Source organism: Anolis carolinensis, chromosome 5 (genome assembly GCF_035594765.1).
Source record: "Anolis carolinensis isolate JA03-04 chromosome 5, rAnoCar3.1.pri, whole genome shotgun sequence".
NCBI classification, from domain to species: Eukaryota; Metazoa; Chordata; class Lepidosauria; order Squamata; family Dactyloidae; genus Anolis; species Anolis carolinensis.
In genome coordinates this window covers 47,552,115-47,575,633 of record NC_085845.1, presented here as the reverse complement: position 1 = coordinate 47,575,633, position 23,519 = coordinate 47,552,115, and the positions used below count along the sequence as shown (strand labels likewise).

The 23,519-nt window shown below is 38.3% G+C and overlaps 2 protein-coding genes across 8 annotated transcripts in view; one reads left to right on the top strand and one right to left on the bottom strand.

Moving 5' to 3' along the window:
* The window catches only part of nr3c2 (nuclear receptor subfamily 3 group C member 2), a 180,603-nt gene extending 166,869 nt beyond the window's left edge, over positions 1-13,734 (top strand). For all 6 annotated transcript variants that reach the window (XM_008111996.3, XM_008111994.3, XM_062980956.1 and 3 more), the window contains one exon: positions 9,615-13,734. In XM_008111996.3, coding sequence (XP_008110203.1) covers positions 9,615-9,770 — 156 coding nt within the window. In that variant the 3' untranslated portion in view covers positions 9,771-13,734. The remainder of the gene's footprint in view (positions 1-9,614) is intronic.
* Positions 13,735-16,339: 2,605 nt separating this feature from the next.
* The window catches only part of arhgap10 (Rho GTPase activating protein 10), a 154,794-nt gene continuing 147,614 nt past the window's right edge, over positions 16,340-23,519 (bottom strand). For both annotated transcript variants that reach the window (XM_003221688.4, XM_062980958.1), the window contains one exon: positions 16,340-18,760. In XM_003221688.4, the coding sequence (XP_003221736.1) occupies positions 18,672-18,760 (89 nt within the window). In that variant the 3' untranslated portion in view covers positions 16,340-18,671. The remainder of the gene's footprint in view (positions 18,761-23,519) is intronic.

Here is a 23,519-nt window from a genome sequence, read left to right as displayed (position 1 = left end):
TACGTTTGGCATACATGCTGAGCACAGAATCTTTGGCCTCAGTGTCTCAGGGGCCGCATATAAATGTGCCTCTTTATACTTGACTGACTTATTTGTGAAGACACAGTACAGTATGGTGTATTTCAGGTCAAATCTGTATGAAAGCCTGAGGTCTGTTTACAGAACATGCATATGGAATTATTTGTCAAGTAATGTGCTGCTAATTAAAACGCTGAAAAATCTCGGTGGGAGTCAAGAGTATTATTAGTACTGCAGTAACAGCTCATTCTTCAGAGACTAGCTTTGACTTGATGTGGGGAGGGGAGTAGCCCTTTTCCTGCTCAACAGCCAGCTTGTTGAGCAGGAAAATACAAGTTAAAAATCCTTGTGTTATAGCCAGCAGAGTTGCATTGAAGTCAGTCAAGTCAGGTCATTATCAATTCAAATAGTGCAGGTTGGGACATATAAGATACTTATATTGTTTGTCTGTGTGTTTGTATTTGTGTGTGTGTAGTTTGATGCACACTTTGAGTCAACTTGTTTGACTGGATTTTGCATCCATAATGTTAAAATTTATTTCATCGGAATCAGCAGAAAAAAAACTGTACAGGATTTCAATTTACAAGCCATTCCTATACATTTAATTTCAATTTTATTAGACCCCAAAAATGGCATTTGTTAAATGTCATGTGCATGCTGACTGACTACCTTTGAGATAAAGGGGTCTGGATCAGCAACTATTGCAGTTAGAGACCTCAATTTTTGGGAAACACCTGACTGGCGTTACAGCTAAACTTTGAACAAAATTGGAGACATGATGGTGGGAAGGTTTAGACCACTTGGCATGGAATGAACATACACACACACACACACATCAATCCACTTACCCATCCTTGTACTACCTGAAATATATTAATGTATAGCTTTCCATATATTAGCTCCCCTTATTCCCACATAAACCCAAATAAGAGCATGAGAGGGTTTCAGAATTGTACATGTGGAACCTAATGTGAAAGAGAGACAGTAACATCTGAGATAGTTGTACAGAATCCTTAGTGGCTATTGCAAATTCATATGTAAACTTAATGTGTGTAGCAGATAAAAATTTAAAGATGTGCAACATCCGTATTTAATAGAGGGCTGTGGCAAAGGAATAGGCAAGTAGTGGGACACCGAGAAGTTGGTTGCAGTGTGCATTGGTTACACATTTTTTAATTCAATAATTGGGTTTCTTAGAGCTTCTACTACTTTGTAAAATACACACGAACTTATGTTACATGAAAGGACATTCAGGATTCTGGCCATTGTTTTATTTCTCATTTTCGAAAAAGACCTCCAGGAGGACAGTACTATATTTCTTATTCAAAAGCTTTGGCGATATGTCTCAAAATTCCCTAAAATGGTAAGGCTGTGCTGTCTAGAACAATTTAAAAAGTCCATAAGCAAAAAGTTGCTTTGGAGACAGAATTATGGAGAATTGGAATAAAAATATTTTAAACAAGACAACACTGTACTAAGTATGATAATTTAAGAACACTGCAAGGGGAATTGTTTTATGTTACTTGGTGGTTTTAGCTAGTCTTCTTCCACATGGTGAACATATGTGAATGAAGGAAAGTGCCAAGATGATGAAAATATTCCCTAAAAGAAAAAGGTAAGCAAACGAGGATTTAAAAACATCAGCAAATTTATTTACAGATCCCCTAAGCACTGAAAAGAAAACAAAGCAATTATTGAACAGCTTGAATTCAGACACGCAGAGGTCACAGTGCTGATGTAGCCAGATTAAAGCTGATTTAGGCCCCATAAACTCAGTGGGGCTGATATCTCAGTTTTACACATTTACACTACTAGTACCTCACTGCGGTGCCAACAGCTTAACAGCATTAGAGTGGGGCGCTGTGCTGGGGCAGCAACTGCCACATAACCTGTACTAAATATGTTTTGCTGGCAGAGCAGGTTTGGGGTTTAGGTCTTAAATAATTGTATATCTAAGTAGTTTGGCTCAGGGTTTGAGAAAAAAATGGGGCAAGATGATCTACAGTAGAGTCTCACTAATCCAAGCCTCGCTTATCCAAGCCTCTGGATTATCCAAGCCATTTTTGTAGTCAATGTTTTCAATATATCATGATATTTTGGTGCTAAATTCATAAAACATAACAAAACATAATTACAACATAACATTACTGCGTATTGAACTACTTTTTCTGTCAAATTTGTTGTATAACATGATGTTTTGGTGCTTAATTTGTAAAATCCTAACCTTATTTGATGTTTAATAGGCTTTTCCTTAATCCCTCCTTATTATCCAAGATATTCGCTTATCCAAGCTTCTGCCGGCCCGTTTAGCTTGGATAAGTGAGATTCTACTGTACTTAGACTATATTCTCCCAACCAGTAGCCATGAATCCCCTAACCAGTAGCCATGTTGTTGGGGAGTTTCTGGGATCTATAGTTCAAAGGTAACCTTCTCAAGCTCTACTTTTATTTCATAAGCATGGAAAATCAAAACAGTGAAGTTAGTCTTTCCAAAAGAATAGTTTTAATTGATATTAATGCAAGTAAAAAGAAATATGAAATGAACATTGTGTGGCTGAAACCCATAATGGTAGGATTTCTTAGTAATTTTCCCTGTCGTATCTCTAAAGCTGGCTATAGTTACAAAAGTACAAATACCCGTGGGGGAAATCATTATGATGTATGTTTTGATAACCCTGTTCTACCTGGTATCAAAAAGAATTCTGATTATTTTCCTAAAAGACTGAAAGTAGTGGTCCTCGCAATGTCTTTTTAGCACTTAGAGAAGCGTAAGCAAATTTTAGACAAAATCTATGGGAACTGGGCACTACCATGAATAGAAGCTCAAATTTCAAGTCCTTAGAACTGTGGCAACATTACTGAATTACTTATTAAAACATTTCTATACCATTTTCATCTTTTAAAAAAAGTTGTTTTCAATATTACAGTGCTGTAAAAATGCAGTTAAAATAAAACAATAATAAAATAACATATTTAATTAATCTCACTAAATCACTGACTGATTTGGTTGGTTGCATGCCTTCAAGTCTTTTCTAACGTACGATGACCCTGAAGTCATCACAGGTTTTTCTTGAAAAGATTTTTCAGAAAGGGTTGCCTTCCCCTGAGACTAAGAGAGGACGACTTGCCCAAGGTCACCTAATGGGTTTCCATAGTTGAGCAGAGATTTGAACCCTGGTCTCCAGAGTCATATCCAACATAGCGCAACATTCAAACCACTACACTACAGTGGTTTAGGAACAGTAAAATCTCTGGGCTAACAATTGTCAGTCTCTAGCCCCTATACTGGGAGTCTGCTTGAACTCAATTGGGCCGTAATTCCACAAAGGCAGCACAGAGCACAACAGAGAATACCCTAAATGCAAGCAAGCACATTTCCATTGGACACAAAAGTCCTGAATGTTTGTTGGCCTTACAAATGAAGAACCACACTGTCGACTTGGTTGAAGTCCACAGCTTTCTGAGGGATTTTGCATCCACAATAGGAAAGCCAAGGTGCTGCATTTTGTGCTTCTTTGAGCCTTGCCCCCACATAGACCACCAGTGACCTAGTTTTGAGGTTGCCAAGTCATGACGATGACCAAAAGATCCCGATCCATGAGAATGGTAGTAGCTACTTTACTAGCCAATGCTCCAGTTTCACTCTTTCCACAAAATTGAAGACAGTATTGTCATTTAGGGGAAGAACTTTTAGAAATGGGGTGTCACTACAGAAAATGAGCAGTTCTTATCGCTTGCATAACTTCTCTCTAAAGAGATAGGAGTTGGAAAGGGGCTTCAAATAAAGATCTGAAAAGTATGGCCATTTCTGCTCATGTTTGCCGGGTTAAAATTTGTTTATGCCTTCCATTGGCCACTTTTCCATCTATGGCCTGCTGGCATTGCCTCTCTTGTTAAGAATGCAGAAAGGAACTCCAGGTGTAATCTGCTGGTTTAAGAGTGAATTTTAGAAGTAGTAGCTTAGAGAAGGAATATATTTTATACCTGCTTAGATTTGAAATTTTGAAATCACAACTGTTTGACATTGGATAAGATTAAAAACCTATTTTCATAATCTGTTCAGCAAACAGCGGCACTCTGCTTTTTAAAAGGTCAGCATCAGCCTTTATCTCTGTCCCTTAGCAGGATTTAAAATAACACATTCTGTTTAACAGCCCACATGAATCAGGAAATCTCGGTGGAGAAGCCATCCTCAAACTCATGACCTTACATTGTCAATATGTGCAGTAGCGTGAATTACATAACCACTGTTAGATGTACATTTTTAATTTCCTGGATGGTGTTGATTATACTGTAATTTCAAACATTAGAAACTATGCATTTGGGCACGATCCTTAAACACTTGATGCAGGTCTGGAGGAAACTGGCTTCTTGCTTACAAAATTTGCTGAGGCCCAACAAAATATGCCTTATGCTAAATTCTCAGAGGACCCAGCTATTCAATATCATTTTTCTTCCTTATCCTTATGGCTTTCTAGTCATTAATAAGTATTCCTTCATTCCTTAAAGCAAAAGTGAAAAACTGCGACTCTCCGGATGTTTTTGGCCTCTGACTCTACTAGGCTCTAGTCAGCATGACATTACAAGATGTGAGACATTATAAGACGTGTAGTCTAAAAACATCTAGAGAGCTACATTGGCTCTTTCTATATTAACCTGTAACCCCAGCTGGAGTTTAGCCACTGCTTATCAAAAAGAAGGTGTAATAATGGAACGCAACCATCAGAAACATCTGTGGTGCATTTATGCATTACTTTCAGTTTGTAACTCCTCTGCTCTTTGTCTTTACTGCAAAACATGCTTATTTTTAATTGTTTAAATAGTTAACAAACAACAATATAATCAACAGAGTTTTTAAAATGTTGACAGACCATGATTTGATTAAAACCCATTTGTTGGAGTTGCGTATTTATCTCAGTAATGGCATTTGAGATTTAAGTGAAATAAATCTAATTTATTTACTTATTTATTGTGTCAGAAGCGAATTGAGAATACAATTATAAAGAGTTGCTGTGAGTTTTCCAGGCTGCATGGCCATGTTCCAGAAGCATGCTGATGTTTCGCCAACATATTTTGCTGGCATCCTCAGAGGATGCTTCTGGAACATGGCCATAAATCAAAGATAAACATTCATTCTAAATGTATGGTTGCTATAGGAAGATTGATTTGTATGCATTATCCAAAATTGATATTAGTGTTTCTCTTTCATATTTTACTATATTGCCCATCCTAGAAGATATATACACTACTGTGTGCAGCAGGATTAGCACGAGATGAATCCTAAGTCTGTCTTTGAAGTTATTTTTGATCTTCATGGAATGGCATGGCAGCACTGTTGTGTAGACACTGACAGCTTGATCCATTGAGTTAGTAACTGGGAGCCAGTGTCCTAGAATTCATTGCTAAGACATGATGTTGGCTATGCAAATACATAAACCTGACATCTGAATACAAACTGGAGCGATTTCAAGGGCAGTTCCTTCTCTGATGTGGCATTCTTGGCATAGGACTGTGCCTCTGTAGAAAAGCTGGAGGAGTGGGCCTTCTCTTGGGTCCATCAGCCACAAAGAGGCTCTCTCAGTGGCTGCACCCCAGGCCCTAGCGCTCCCTATTAAGAGAGACCAGATTGCTACCCTCCCTCATTTCAGGTAGATACCCTTTCTTGTAGGCAGGCTTTTCACAGCAGACTAGTTGCTGAGGAAGGAAATTTTCACCAAGGGGCTGCCGTATTTTCTTTTCCTTTTGTGCATACATTTTAAATGGCTTTTTCTTTAATTATTTCAATATGTGGAATTATTTTTACTTGCGCTTTTTATTGGGAGCAGCTTCAAAGTTGTCTTAATTGTGTTTTAATTGGAAACCTTAATTGAGTCTCGTTGTGGGGTGCATTGCATTCAATCTTTGCTAAGATACAGATTCAATAAATAAATATTGGAAACAATATTGCAAACAAAAACTAACTGCAGTTTTTGTTTCTTCCTAAAAGTTTGCTAATGCTTTCCAAAGCGCATGTCTTTCTACACTTCATGCCACCAAACCAGAGCAGCATTCCATAGTGATGACTGCTATAGAAAACCCCTCTGAACATGACTCTTCCTATAGCGGGCAATGGGGACAGTTTGGTGGGATCCTGTGGATCAGAGAACAGTTTTTAGAAATCTCATGGACATCCTTTGTCAAAACCTCCATTTCTTCTTTTCAACTTGGTGTCTCTGTGCTCTCTCCTGCCTTGCTCCCTTGCCTGCCCTTCGTCAGGGAAAGGAGATGCTATTGAGAATCAAGCTTCTCATGCAGAGAAATGTCAAGCAAAGTAGACAATTAAACCTATTCTGTTCCTGTAGCAGTGGGAAACATAAAAAGGCTGATCCCTTTTGAAATAAAAAGGTATAATATCCTGAAAGTGCACCCGATGAGAGGAGCTTCTCACAATACAGTTTGGCACTCGTTAAATTTTTGTATCGCTGTCATCTCCTCTGTTTTAAGCTTCACCTTGCTGGAAAGGTGCACAGTGAATAGTTTGACCAGCTTGAATTGAGCTTTTTTTGGGTATTTTTAAGTACTTTTCTTCGGGGAAAGGTTTCACTTTTCCCCACATTAAAAAGATGTGCTTAAAACATGTAAGATAAAACTTTTTTTAAGTACCAAAAAGGTAAAAAAAAATTAAGCTACCTTATAGACTCATAGGGAGGAGGGAGCAAGCTTGTTTTCTGCTGCCCTGGAGACTAGGACGCGGAACAATGGCTTCTAACTTAAGGAAAGGAAATTCCACCTGAACATTAGGAAGAACTTCTTAACTGTGAGAGCTGTTCAGCAGTGGAACTCTCTGCCTCAGAGTGTGGTGGAGGCTCCTTCTTTGGAGGCTTTGAAACAAGCTGGATGGCCATCTGTCGGGGGTGCTTTGAATGTGATTTTCCTGCTTCTTGGCAGGAGGTTGGACTGGATGGCCCACAAGGTCTCATCCTTAATTCTAATACGTGTGTGTGCGAGAGTTGAGTGGTGAAACGCAAGGTTGTCCACCCCAGAATAACCTCAAAGATGCACTGACCCCCTCTACTCTCTCCACCATAGCAACACGTCTGACTTTCTCAAATGCCTGGGCTGGGAAATGATGGCAGTGGCCAAGGGTTGCTTGTCCAATGAGGCAGCATTGGTGCTTTCCCCTCTCCATAGATAACACTTGACTAATCCATGGGTCATATTAAAACAAGGTCAATTCATTTATGAGTATATACAGTAAATGCTATTCTGTGGCTGTGTAGCAGAATATATACTGTTCCTAGCCTAGTCCTGTCTTCTCATGTTCACACTTCTTTGGGTTACAGAAAGTGTTTCCTTCTTTTTTCATTTAAAAGAAGTCTTTGGCTGGTATTCCAGAATAGGTTTCGAGACAAGAAATCATGTTAAGCATAAATATAATTTCTGACAGATATGAAGAACCAGGGTGATGCATGCAGTTTCACTTAAACAAGTGATTTCAGATTATTTTTTAAAAATCCAGACAAGTGAGGCTTATTGCTCCCCATCATTGTTTGTTTAGTCAACTAGATAGCAAAAAGGGACCAAGTTCAGATTTTGGTGCATGCACTGGGTAGCCTTCTCTTTTCCCCAAGGCATTCCCCCATGGAGCTGTACTCAGAAGCTGCTTATGACTGATAATTTAGTTTCTGTTTTCCATACTGTGGCCTATCCATTTCAGCAGGGAAAGCTTTATTTGAACTGGAAGCTTTGCTTGCATTTGTTGAAAGTGTAGAGGCTGCTACAAGGAGGTGGGGGCAGGAAGGTCTGCTCCTGGTAACCCAGTTGCATGTGCCTGAATCTGTAGCCAAGCTTGATCCCCCACTTATTTGCACTGTGTCCACTAAACCTGTTATTGCTGGTCTATTTTATTCGCATTGCGGTTTTGCGATAAGTGTTATTAAAAGAATGCTTTATTTAAAAGATTTTTTTGAAAACAAATAGCATGTTAGTGTAAAATGTTTTAGGAAGATGGGAGTTCACTGTATTGAATCTCTATTGTGGTCAGGCATGCCCAACTCTGAACCGTGACATTTCCCAGTGGGGCCTGGGGAGAGGGAGTGTCTTGTCAAAGCAGAGAGAAGCGTTTCTGCATGATCGCTTAATTAATTGGGAAACCGAGCACTCTCTCCTTTTCTGAGTTGCAGCAGCAACTGAAGTGTTACTTCTTAACACTTTACTTCCTTCCTACCTTACCTTATCCCATATTACTTGATTATGCACTTTATTAAAAGCTTTGGTTATTGTGTTTTTTATATGCCCGACTCCTTTTATCTTTAGTGGTTGATGTTGTATCATTACCCATTTTTCTGGTTTTATGTGTTTTATTGTATTTAAAATGTTGTTTATTTGATTGATGTTATCATTGTTTTTGTTTTGATATTCGTTGTAATTGTTTTATTCTGCTTTTGTTTTGGGCATTGCCCCATGTTAGCCGCCCCGAGTCCCTTCGGGGAGATGGTGGCGGGATAGAAAAATAAAGTTTTGTTATTATTATTATAATTATTATTAAGTGGCAGTTAAACTGATGGAAAACTACAAAGGCAAATTAGAAATGCCTTCACGTTATAGTGTGTTTCTGAATGGAGTTTTTTTAAAAAAAAATATTTAGATTACACACTCTTGGGGTTTTTTTCTTTTTTGGTGTAATTCATTAATTAGAAAGTGAGCAGAAAAATATTTTGCAAAAAGTGAGTTCTTCATCATTGGGTGTGTGTATATTGTAATGGATACAACTGAAAACAATACAGAAAGTATAATCCTTTGGAGACCTTGAACCAGGTGTGGGGAAAATTTGAACCATAAATACTTCAAACTACTGGGGTACCAACGTCCATTAGCTCTAGCTAACACAGACATTAGGTTCAAATGATTGGGCATCTTGTCCAATACAATCTGAAGGGCCATACATTCTTGATTTCTAGTTTAAACCATCCATGCTTTTGAAGATTCTGATTATAGTACTAGTACTATTAATCTAGGAAGCCCCTGGTGGCGCAGCGAGTTAACCCACTGAACTGCTGAACTTGCTGTCCGAAAGGTCAGCAGTTCGAATCCGGGGAGCAGGGTGAGCTCCAGTTGTTATCTCCAGCTTCTGCCAGCCTAGCAGTTCAAAAACATGCAAATGTGAGTAGATCAATAGGTACTGCTCCGGCGGGAAGGTAACAGTGCTCCATGTAGTCATGGAGGCTTAGAAATGGAGATAAGCACCACACTCAAGAGTTGGACATGACTGGACTTGATGTCGGGGGGGAAACCTTTACCTTTACCTTACTATTAATCTAATGATTGTTAATTTTGGAACAACCACAATTTTCATTTGTCTAAATGGCCTGCATGACACTAAAATGTTCCCAATTTGAACGATAAAAGAACTGGGGATATACAAATGGTGTTATTTTATCATGTTTGGTAAACTACATTTTGGAATATGGGAGCTCCACTGAAGATGCCACCCCTTCCCAAACTTTATGGAATCACAACCAATACTTATTTGTTACAGATATCAATTTGCATGGAAATAATATTTTTCTATCCTTGTTTTAACACTTGGTCCTGACTTTTCCCCTTATTTTTTTCAGCTTGTAAGCGATTTGTTGGAATTCTGTTTCTACACCTTCCGAGAGTCACAAGCTCTGAAAGTGGAGTTTCCCGCCATGTTGGTAGAAATCATCAGTGACCAGTTGCCCAAAGTGGAATCTGGGAATGCCAAGCCCCTCTACTTCCACAGGAAGTGACTGAACATGTCTTAATGGGAGAAAAAAGAACTTTGCCTTAAGTTTCCCTGTGCTATTCCACATCCTTGAAGGACCCAAGAAACCACATTTAAAATATGCTGTACAAAATTGTTCAACAATTTGAATGGTCTGAAATCATAGGAAGGGTTTGGAGGACAGAAGGACATCTTATCTGAACTTGGTGAGACAAAGTCGTAAAGATATTTTGAGAACCATTGCCCTGAACCCCCAACATGTAGACAAAAATGTTCCTGTTCCTCTGGATGAAAAGCCATATCTAGTCAAATAACTCTTTGATTTTGATATTTTAAGAAATGAACATTTTAAATATGCCATGTAGTTTCTGGTATTGTTTGCTTGTTTTCAAAGGGTTCAAGGACTAATATGAACTTTTTAAAAGCTTACCATTGGTTTGCACATAAAACAAAAGTAAATATGGGGCATTAATTCTTGTACTATACATACACACACACACACACACACACACACACACACACACACACACACAAACACACAGATCCCTGGATGTGTAAAATATAATGGAGCGTTTGATGTGGAATAATCTTGGTATATTCACTTGCGGCATTTGTTATCCCATTTTATCCATCATAGATGATCTACACTGTGTTAAGTGTTCATTTATTATTTAACTTGAAAGGATAAGATGTTAAAACAAATGCCACAGTTAAAATTTATAGTATATATTGTGCTGGCTTTACCAATAATTTTTGCAGTCTTTTGCTGTACTGTACATTGCTGTATGTATAAATTGAAGGACCTGAAAAAAATGGTATAAGGAACTTTTGTAAATGAAACCTAAAAATCTTTAATGGTTAATAGGATGAATGGGAAGAGTATTTTTGGAAGAATTCTATTTTGCTGGAGACTATTTAATTACTCTTTTTGTCTAAACACAAAGTAATTTTTTTTTGTAAAGTGAATTGTTCTGCATGCATAATGAACCGTTTACAGTGTATTTAAGAAAGGGAAAGCTGTGCCTTTTTAATATCATATCTAATTTACCAACTGACAGTGTCTGTTGTAAATAACCACCCATAACCATTTTCAGTTGAACCTCCCCTTTTCTGTCCGTTTTCATCCATGTCCTTTTTCTGATTCTGTTTTTATCTGTTGCTTTTACTATTTTAGCACATTTGAGTTCTGTTTTATGCCTCGGAACTTGAAAAATGTAACTTTTCTAAGCTCTGTCCATGCCTCTAGCTACGTTTCCAGCTTTATACACATTTCGCCTATCAAGATGAATTACAAAGAGCTCAATCCTCCAAGATGTCCTGTAGAAATCACACTGCGGTAAATGAAGCTGTGAAAGCATACGGCTGTCCATTTATTTCAGTGGTGCTTGGTCCAGACAACTTTCTGGTGCATTGTATTCAGAATCTCCTGAAAGACGTGTCAGCCCCATGATGAAGTGTGATTTCCACTGCCAACATGTTTAATTCAGAAGCTATGATCCAGCACACATAAGCTAAAGTCCCATGCTCACTGTTTGGGGAGTAAATCTAAGTGAACTTGGATCTTATATTTGAGTACTGTATATGGAATTGCACTTCTTGTTGCAACTTTCTGTGTCCCTGATTTTTTGGACAGCAGAGAAAGCTAGAAATCTGTGTCCCTCTTTCTTTTTAATCTGGAATGTATGTGAACCACAAAAAAGTGAATTATAAAAATGGACTATAGAGCTGAATGAGGAAGTTAGAGAAAACAGGCAAATTTGTCATTGTATAAAAAGTATGGAAAAGAAGAGCACTACAGTACTGACAAACTTGGAGAAAATAATTTGGAGACAGATTTGTATGAAGGTTACATTCAATTGATTTCAAAACAATTTCCATGTCACTATGCCTTGGATTGCCATCTTGGTTAGTAAGCCAAAGAACATTCTGAAATTAGTCCTTACTCGCAACAAATACTGACAGGAGCCTTGAAATATGGATTTCTCTAAAATTATCATATAAAATGATAATTAGAAAAAGCAGAATTATTATATATATTATAAACAATATGAAAATCAGATCATAAATTATAGAATATTTTCGTATGAGCGTTGAAATATTAAACACAAATATAAAGAGATTATTGCCCAAGTTATATTTGTCTAAAACTGGGTGAAGCTAAAGTTTGCATATTTTCAAGAAAATTGAAAAGTATTGAAAACCAAAGTTGGGATTCAAATAGATTTAGTCAAGGTATAAGTATGGATGGCGCAGAGTGGAGAACACCACTTCCCAGGCCAAACATACCCCCACCCCCCAACATATCCTAAATGTTTTTGGAAAGAGGTTTAAAAAACAGTTTTCTGTACACCATATTCAAGAAATAGGTTTTTGGATCCTAAGTTCTCCATAGTCACAATGCATTCAAGTTTCTTAAATGTGAATGTGTGTTTCCATCTACGTAACTAGATAAAAACATGACCACTTGTCTTTTAAAATCACAGATCTCATTAAATGGAAAAATCTATATACTTAAACAGAATCAATAGATAAAATAACAGCATACAATGGGTGGGATCCTGACAAACCGAGTTGAACCTAATCCAGTGGATTCTAAGTCATGACTATCTTGTCACATTGATTTCCACTTCTTTCTGATTCAACCTATTGTATTCAGATTTGGAAATCTTAACAAAAACATCAGCTCCTTTGATCTGCACAGCAACATGAAAGCTGCACATGTAAAGTGGACAAAAATACACAGCATGCAGAGTGGTTGTTTATAAAGTGGTTACAAATCTCTTTCATTTGCTTTTTAAAAAAATACTGAAATTGGAATTTCAAATTATCCAGGTTTGTGGTAAATGCAGTATGCTTTTTTATTAACAAGGTTACATTTTTTCTATCTCTACGTAACTTTGCCTGATTAAAATATTAAAGCCATATTCTTTTTTTAAAGAAAATGTCACTGTTAAATGTCTGTCCCAATTCACTGTGTTGTCTGATTGCTCTTATTTCCGTACTTTATTGCATTTAATCATGGTTTGGTAAAATTCATAATTCACAGAAATGTCATACGTAAAACACTAAATTAGTTTTAAAATAATTTATATCTTTATGCAAAATATATGTCTGTCTTTGCAAACAATTGTAAGCAAATTATAATAAACCCTTTCCTTTAATCACCTGTTTTATGAAACCATTGATTATTGCTTAGAAATCATTGAAATGAAATTTTAATGAAAAAGGAAAGTTTCAGGAGTACATTGTACTTTAGAATGATATTGGCATCTGTCTCCTGCAAAATAAGATAAAACATCGATATGTCAAAATGGTAAATTGTGTTGATTGAGTGTACTGATTTTATGGCAATGACTGAATGAAGATATACAGCAAAAATATTGTATTCATAAGTTTAAAAATGTAAAATAGTTTTAATTTACTGCAGTGAGTATTTCAAGAATAATATTGCATTGCAGTGTGTAACCACTTTGTTGCACAGAACAAAACTGAAAAAGGACTAAAAGCTTGCAATATCAAAATCTTAATAAAATATACTTTATAATCAATAATGCAAAAATCTAATTCACAGGGTGGTATTTTCACTGACTTTTTAAAACATTTATGAATTTAAATCATTCTACATTTAATGCACTTTTAACTGTCTATTAAAATGTGACATTTTTTGTTAGCAGGAGGGAGGAGAGGGGAATGGTTGGATCCAATCTCATCTTGTAGGTGAATGGCCTGACAGGCAACCATGATAATGTCAGGATATTCAGAGAAACGTTTCGGAGCCATGGAGGGGAAAAGCACCTTTACTGGGAACTTAGTACTTGTACAGGAGAAGTTCTTGGTGCATTGTGTCCTAATTATATTACTGGATGAAAAATAAAAAGCAGCCGGGTGTAAAACAACAACATCTATGCATAATGATGCATTAATAATTAGGGGCTTGCTTCTGTATGTTTAACTTTTTGAATAAATAGAAAATTACTGTTTGGCCTTTATGTTAATGTCTTTACATGCATAATTTTTATAAGTGATACAAATATACACAAATTAAAATGTTTACAGGTATTCATTGTGCTTTCATATCAAGTACATTAATTTGATGCTGCATCTGTTTCTTTGGAAAGATGCTCTTAACTGAAACATATTAGGCATATGATGGAGTTTTATATAATGATTATATTTCCTATTCTTCTACATTTTTGCCTTGTAGTAAATAGGATCATGACGATAAATCATTTCATTCGGTTCCAGTGCACATGAATTTCACTTAAATGTTTAATGGGGAATGATTCAACATCTTTGGTGCCTAATTGTAGCAAATATAGAACATCAGGGGTGTAATCTTATATCCACTAACATAGAAGTACATGCCACTAAACTGAGTGGCACTTACTTCTAAACAGACATGCATAGGATTCCACTGTTAAGTACAAGTGGTCCTCGAGTAACAAACCTCTGACTTACAAAACAACTCATAGTTAAGAACGAGGATGAGACAACAAAAAGTGAGAGAAATCTACCCCCAGGATGGGAAAGTCACTCTTAAACAGTTATTATGGGGAAAGGTGGTCTCAACTGAAGCTTTATCACCAATCCTTGTTTCCACAACAAGCCAGATTTCTTGAACTCCAATTCTTACAGAGACAGAAAGTGAGATGAAGTCTTCTGAACAGGGGCAGAATCAGCAAAACGAACACTACACCACAACTTCAGATATGTACCTGTTCCGACTTACAGACAAACCTACAGAACCTATCTTGTTCGTAACTTGGGGACTGCCTGAATTGCATTTTCTCTTTAGCACCAGATGGCTAATATATCCAAAAATAGCTGCTTTGACAAGTTTTGTAGAAAATGACATGCTTCTCAATATGGGTTGGGGATGGGAAAGTTTTTAGGATACAAACACAACTGAACACTGTAGGGGCTGCATCTTAAAAAAAAATTCTATATAGTTGAACACTGAAAACACTAAGGAGTCACTAAATCGGGCCTGTGAGAAATAGAATAGATGCACCATTACAGAATGGAAGACACATTTAATATGAAGCCATGAAATTTCACCAAAATCTACTTTTAAGAGCATTGTAACCATGTTCATTCAGAATACTATTGAGAAGAGTATGAAGACCCATCAATACAGATTGGTCTTCATACCAGGTTGTGGTAAAGCGATTATTCGCCTTGATGTGGAGATTTTTGGTGCTAGAACCATTTGTTTTCAGAAAGAGGCAAGAGATCTCATGAACCATCTGATATCAAAGCTTCATGTAAGTTGAGAGAAGTCCACTGCTTATAACCAGGAAGAGGCACATTATGATGATAGGAAAGGCGATAGGGAGGACTTGCCAACTACAGGCATCCCACTGAATACCCACTAACACAAACTGGCCTGAATTCTGTTTCTAGTCCTAAATAGAGCAGATCTATTGACTTAGCTGGATTTACTAGTATGTTGAATCAATATTGATTGAATGGGTTGAAATTAAACTGGATTCCAGTCACTGTATATGTACAGCACCAGGAAAAAAAACTATTGAGAACCAAGTAGTCCATGCTGGAGGAGAGGACTGTTAAGCATTTACTTATCCATCACCAATGAAATTCCTTAGACTGGCCGTTTTGAAATCACTATAGCAGATGCCCTTCACATGATGAAGAAAACCAGTTATGCATGTATATTTTAATGTTGTCCTAGCAGCATAGGAAGTAGCAAGAGAAAAGGGGAACTAACTGTCAAATACACCACATCACTTTTTGGCATATGCCAGAATGGCACCTAGTTCTATTGATGAGGAAAGTAAAAAGGCTATGATCAGGGACAATGCAGGAATAGGGGACTCAATGCAGTTCTGCTTTAAGATTATTCCAGTGGTTCTATCCAATTGCCCTTTAATGCTGAGACCCAACTATGCTTCTGTCTGTATAAACTGGTCACCTTAAACCCTTTTGTGCAACTGTGAAAGGGGATGCATGTCTCTGGGTTCCTCCACATAATTTGCACTTTTATGTGATCAGGGTTATGTTTTTATGGCAGAAGATAGGCCAGTATAACTGCTCCCACATATGCACTGGATGTTCAGAGAGGGATAAGTGGCCACGCCACACATTCACCGAGGCTGTAAGGCAGGGATGAGTTTAATAATGCCTTACTTTATCTATACTCTTTCTCCCTGCAACAGTTGGAAAAGAAGACAACCTGATTTCCATTACATTATTCCGCAGGCATCTGTGCTGTTTTTGGTCACATTTCCAAGCAGCTTGATGATCTCCCAAGTAGAATCACCTTAAAGCTATCTGGCAAAGATTATAGCCTCAGACACAAAGAACTATATTAATGCCCCACAGCCTGGGTGAGTTCCAGCTGGACCAGGGAAATAGCACTAGTTTGGATCACAACTGCACCATCTGGAAATAATTTGTGTACACTCCGAGGGCCTTATAGTTCTGGGCAACAGAACAGACAATGATTGTCAGTTAAACCTTCTCATTAAAGAAAATAACCTAAAAATATTGTTAACTGTGACATGTTTTTCAATCATTTTTTTAAAGATAGAAAGACAAGGCTGTTTTTTTTAAAGAAGAAAAGATCTTGTACCATTAAAAAGTTGACTGTCTTTTTATTTAACATTAAATACAATCTTAAAACAGACATTTGTTTAACTTCCTTCAGCAAAAAGATTTGCCCCGTTGGATAAAAAAAAATATGAATAACATATACAAACTGTGTGAACCAGGTATGAACTTGGATATAGGAATTCAAATCTCGCCTTCCAAATCTACATCTGAATAGCAAGAGCAAAATGAATATAATTGCAATCTGTCTCTGTTGGGTAAAAAATCTGCATTCCTCAAGCCCGTCTGGTGAGCTTCATTTGTCCATTATAGGATGGAATGGGGGAAGGCAGTACCCCTTGGATAAACTGCAAACCCAGTGTTTGTAATGGATTGCCTCTTGGGGAAACTCCCTATAATCTTCCTAAAGAGACTTGCAAGCTACAGTGCTGATAATCTACTCCCCTTGTGGCAGCCTGAGCTAGAACTGAGTGCTGAAGGGAACTCTTGGCTTCCCTTTAGTACATCACCATGTATGTTTTTAAGTCTACTGCACAGAAAAACACACATGCATCTAGGGATGTGCTTGTGGCAATGGGTTCTTGAGGAGATCCTGTATGTACATTAGTTCAGATAGTGAAATGGGGATGGAAGAAAGAGATGGCAACAGCAACATGAGCACCCCTTTCAACCATTTATTTACCCAGCGCAAGTCCCTGACTTCTCTTTCAGTGCTTCTACCATCTCTGTTAAATATTACTTCCCCTGAAAATCCAATGTTTAAAAAAATCCATTGTAAAAATGTTGCATTTAAATGACTCAACAGAGCAGAAAAATAATATATATGAATTGTGTGTTAAGCTTTTTGTTCTTTTTGCGTAGCATTACTGTGATTTAAAACTAGCATTTGATATTCTTTCCACTCTTCTGATTGTTTGAAAATAAGCAGTGTATAACATGACCTTGATCAGTCATAAAGTTATGTGAATAGCAGGTACAAACTAGATATGACATGTAGTCAAGTGCACGTCCCCAACTTGTTTTAAAGCCTAAAACAGTTGAGGTGCCATCCAAACAGTTCAATTCTTGTTATATTTCTGTCAAAAATTCATCCTCACCCACTCACAAGCTACTTTCCAAAAGGGATAATTTTATATTTCCCTATCCCATAATGGTGGAGAAGGGGTTCATGAAGAGTTTTAAATCCACTGAATGAAAAGTGGCTCTTCCCACCATCAAACTACTCCATTTGACCTATGGGGTGAGAATACAAGCAAAGACTTTTCACCTCTCATTTGGGCCTACCTAGCAAATTTCCACCAGCTAATGATCACAAACAGTGAATTACCACAGTGCAGTAGATAGAAATTTCTCAAATATACAGCAGATAAGGTTATGGGCAAGATTCTATACATTTTAGCATAGCATAAATATAGCTAGCTTAGCTATATTGAATCCTATAGTTACTTGGCCTATTATAAAGAGACGCTTCACTATGACCTTGAGCTCCTCTTTTGTGCAACAGTCAATTACTTCCCCACAAAGAACTCAAAGGTGTGAGAGAAGACTACACGTGTCCCTCTAGAACAGTTGAAGGCCAAAACATTTGAAAGCCCACAGGTTGAGAACCACTGTTCTAGAACAACTGGCTGGCATTATTACTTTTGCTCTGGCATAATACACCAATAGGATTTCAGACAATTTCAATTCTGCTCCCATTCAACAAAAGGCAGAATTTTTATGGAGCTCAATTAATACACACACCTTTAATTTTTTAATATACCAGTAAATCACACTATTTTATTAAATCATCTGCATACTGGGGATATTGGTAAGGCACATTTGTCTTTTCTTCCTGTGTGTTTCAACTGATGTTCTTTCCCACCATTTAAATAAGGGGAGATTGTAACCTGTTTAAGTAATTAATAATTTGTCAATATGGAAGGTTTTTCTGTACAATTTGGAATCATGGTGCTTCAAACCTCTCAAAAGTTAAGAACAGAACAACAGAAAGAACACTTTTTGCAATCTTCGTTTAACTGGAAGGTGGTTCATAAATCAACCATTTGATTTAAGATTCTGGTAAATTTACAAACATACACAGATATATATATATATATAATTATTACTCTTTACAAACATAAAATAGCATTTTATAAAAGTAAATCACGTTCTTCTCCAATATAAAATTATGGAAATCACAACTGTAAAACTCCTATTTGGCAAAGGGTTTAATCCTTACACAGATGAAGGTCTTCAATTCCTGTCAAGTTCCTCAATCATTAAAAATAATTGAAGTCAAGAGGAGCAACTGTATCAAAAAGAAAAAGAAATCCATGGATACCATGTACACCTTCCAGGCACTCAGGGCTGAATACTAAAGAAACTGGACATAGTTTTCAGGAATTAGGCCTTTTTTCCCATTAAGAGTTCCTTCAAGCCAGCCAGGTTCTCGTGAATAATGCACTGTAGGTAACAGGAAAAACATAAAAATATTTATTAATAACAGTAATATTTACTTCCTTTTTCCTAGATCTGGATCTCAAGTTGGCTAAGAAAAATAATCAGATACATATAAAAGCTCACATTAAAAAAGTACAAACAAGTTAACACATACTATCAACTGAATTAAAAGTAATTAAAACATTTCAATTAATTTACCACTTTGTAACTTTGCAACTTGGGGCAGTACTCAAAAATTAAGGTTCAGTTTATGAATAGCCTTTAACATTTCTCTTACATCACGAAAAGAAACTTTTGAATCTTTCTTATTTTTCCAGGGCTTTTGCTTTATTAGAAACGTGTCTGAAGCCCATCAACATAAATATTATGGCAATTACATTATAAGGACTGTATATATGTGGTTAAGGGTTTTATTTTATTTTTTTATTTTTTTGCTTTAGGAAAAACACTGTTCCTGAGAGAAAGGCTGTTTCATTCATTTCCTGTGAGTCAACTGCCGGCTTAAAATTCTCTCCATCCCTCCAGTGCTTTCCCATATGAAATCTGGATCCTCTCGTTCATTTTGCTTTCTGGAAGATGGAATTAAAAAAGAACAACAGAGGAGTAGGCATGGGCCTGCAGACTATAAGACCAAAAAATCAAGGCTGAACACATTCTGAAAGGAGCTCATAGGCAATTTAATAATGACACCTACATAGCTTCATTCAGTTTGATGAGCTTTCAGAAAAAGTATCATCTTAATTTTTGGAACTATGATGCTCTCTTTTCTCCTCCCATCAACTGATTTAATGAATAACCAGTTTAATGGCAGCCACCAAACAAGCATTTTAAGAGAGTTTAGTATTTGGTAGCAAAAATGTGCAACTTGGGAAAATTTCTCAGGTTGGAGAAAAATGACGAATTTGCACACATAGCTCTTAGAAATTAATACCACGTGTAGGGGATTTTTCCAAGACTCATATGTGGCTCATAAATACTCTTCAATATATACAAACACTACTTGACTCCAGCAAATCCTACTTAACCCCACCTTCTACTACTTAATGTTCATCAGGAATTAGCCACACATTTTCAAGTTTTTCTTCAGGCAACAAACAAAAAGGTTTGCATTTTCAAGCACAATACTCAACTTTACCCATCTATATATATAAAAGGATAAAGTTATTTGCACAGTGACTATAACAACAAAACTAAACGTCCCAGAAAACGAAACTTGGCAACACAATGCAAAAGCCTTGCCTCCCGGTTGTAACAACACAATCACACCACAAAACCACAAAACTCACAACAACGCATCGTGACTATAACAACACAACTAAATGCCCCAGAAATACAAAACTTGGAAACACAATGCAAAAGCCTTCCCTCCCGGTTGCAACAACACAATCACACCACAAAACCACAATCCGGACCCACAAAACTCACAACAATGCATCGTGACTATAACAACACAACTAAACGCCCCAGAAATACGAAACTTGGCACACAACTAAACTCCCGAGAAATACAAAACTTGACAACACAACGCAAAAGCCTTGCCTCCTGGTTGTAACAACACAAAACCACAATCCAGACCCACGAAACTCACAACAACGCATTGTGACTAAACAACTAAATGACCCAGAAATACGAAACTTGGCAACACAATGCAAAAGCCTTCTCTCGGTTGTAACAACACAACCGGGCAGGGCTGTGGCGCAGGCTGGTAAACAGCTGCTGCAATAAATCACTCTGACCAAGAGGTCATGAGTTTGGGGCCAGCCCGTGGTGGGGTGAGCACCTGTCAATTAAAAATAAAAAATAGCCCCTGCTCGTTGCTGACCTAGCAACCCGAAAGATAGTTGCATCTATCAAGTAGGAAATAAGGTACCACTTATAAAAAAGTGGGGAGGCAAGTTTAACTAATTTACAAAGTTGGAATGAGGAAGTGAGGAAGTGCCATCAGAGTGGATGATGAAGCAGCTGCTCCCCCCTGTGGCCAGAATCAAACATCCCCTCAGGAGAAGGTTAAATTGCCTCCGCGTCTGTCTGTCTGTTGTCTCTGTCTCGGTTCGATGTGTTTATGGGCATTGAATGTTTGCCCTATATGTACAAAATGTGATCCGCCCTGAGTCCCCTTCGGGGTGAGAAGGGCGGAATATAAATACTGTAAATAAATAAATAAATAAATAAATAAACCACACCACAAAACCACAATCGGGACCCACAAAACTCACAACAACGCACTGTGACTATAACAACACAACTAAACCAGATGGCTATCTGTCTGAGGGGTTTGGGTGGGGTCTTCCTCCATGACAAAAAGAAAGGGGTTGGACTGGATGCAAACTACAAATCCCAGCACCCCATGGCATGGAGTCCATGCATTTCAATTAGAGGCCTCTTCCTTCTCCCTTTCCCCACCATCCAACTCACTGACCCAGTTCCATGGCTCCGCAGTCAGGAAAGGCTGGGACGGATAGAACGAAGGAAGGAGGGAGGGAAGGGAAGGAACGCGAAGGACAAGAGCCCTCCCTCTCTGCCTGGAAGGCCAAGAGCACAAGGGAGAGAAAGACCATTGATCCGGTTATATTTACCCTCCTTTCTGACCAGTGTGTTCTTATCAGCGAGCTCAGGATCAGAGCAGAGAAAAGGAACAGCATAGGAATAAAGGAAACAAGGAGAGCACCCACTCTATCTATCCATCCACTCACCCACTAATAATAAACACCTACACAGGTAAGAATCAGCCATGCACTGAGGCTACAAGGCCATTCAGTGCTCATTCCCCTCCCCAATCCCTACATTCACACTTGGCCTCCAAAAAAACAATTACAATAATAGCAATGACAACAACAATAAGAATCAACACCATCACGGGCAAGAAGCAGCCAGGCACTGAGGCTGAGAGGCCAGTCAGTGCTATACTGGCCCTCCAAAAAAGAAATACAGTAGCATCTAACTTATCCAATCTTCATGACCACTACAACAATAACAATAATAAAAACACCTACACAGCCAAAAAAAGACTATTGTACTACAATAAAAATATAAACCGCACTCAGCAGAATCAGACATCACGATTAACAACAAACCAAAGACAACAGGGATCTCAAGTAATTATCAATCAACACAAAAATTGAAGAAGGTAACAGACTTCAAATACTACTACTACTAATGTGAGTATAAAGAAGGGTGGAGGTCACAGCATAAATACAACCTAATGTAGACTGACCAACACCACCAGACTAAGCCACAGCAACGCGTGGCTGGGCACAGCTAGTGATAGCATAGAAGATTGAAATAATCTACTGCGAGCCTACAAGATGGATGTGGGAGACAGAATTCTCCTGCATTGGTCCAAAATGTGAACAGAATTTCCATCAGCCATTATCACTTCTCATTATCATTGCTTGCAAAAAAAAAGGTGTGAGCCATCTCTTACCAGGCCTTTTAAAATGCTTTGATATTTACTGAGTATTGTGATAATTTCAGTAGTTTTCTAATTTGTTATCCATGGTATATGTTCCCAAGATTTCTTGAGTACTATTTGTTTTAGATATAGATGTACAAATATAAGGATGGAATCTACTCACTCAGAACACAGTATGTGAAACAAGCAGAAAATGAAAATGATTGAGAAATTTGGGTTTCAGTCCTGTGTTAACATTGCCTGCACACTTCTGGAAGTGAATAATAAGCAAGCACGTGGGCATTATAGTTAGACTCCAAGATGAATTACTTCTTCATTTATATCAGTGATTCCCAAACTGGGCACTACCGCCCCCTGGTGGGCGCTGCAGCGATCCAGGGGGGAAGTGATGGCACCTATTAGGACACAGGGGCGGGGCCAGGGGAGGGGCGGGGCCTCTTCTCAAGTGCCGGAGACAGGGCTGAGCACCTGAGATGCCTGTTCAGTCACAGGGGGCGGAGCTAGAGGAGTGGGCGTGGCTTCTTCCCAAGAGCCTGAGACAGGGCTGAGAATCTATACTTCTCCTGAGGTGCTTGTTGGGAGACAGAGGGCGGAGCTAGAGAAGGGGGCGGGGCCTCCTTCCAAGAGCCCAAGACAGGGCTGAGCCTCTATACCTCTCCTGAGAGGCCTTTTAGGATTAAAGGGTGGGGCAAGAGCGTGAGACAGGGCTGAGCCTCTGTATACCTTCCCTGAGGTGCTTGTTAGAACACAGGGGCGGGGTATAGAGGTTCAGCCCTGTCAGGCACTTGGGAAGAGGCCCAGCCCCCTCCTCTAACCCTGCCCCGTGTCCTGGCAGGCACCGCAGGACAGGGATAGAAGCTTAGCCCTGCCTCAGAGTTCGTAACTCCGTCCATCCCACTCCTGGCGGCCCATTTTTGGTCCCGCCCACCTCCTCCTCCCAGCCCTGCATCTTGGACTAGGGGAGAGGCTCAGCCCCGCCCTCTTGAGCAGAAGCCATGCCCACCCCTCTAAGCCACGCCCCCCCTTTCCAGGGGACGCTGAGTAATATTTTTTCTGGAAAGGGGGCGGTAGGCCAAATAAATTTGGGAACCACTGATTTACATGGACACTAGGGTAGAGTGAGTAGAAGCCACAGAAATGCTTTAATAGAACTGAAGGAAACAGCCTTGGTTTTTATAGGAGTTTACAGCTTCTCCCAAAGAGGTTTGGAGAAGACCTATACATATTAAGTTATTAAGAAATATATAAACAATACTTCCACAGCAAACACTGTGCAGAGTTGGAATTAAAGTGCGAGTAGTTTGTAGAAATACAGTAAAGCAATTATCTCTCTCTTTGAAGATAGAATAT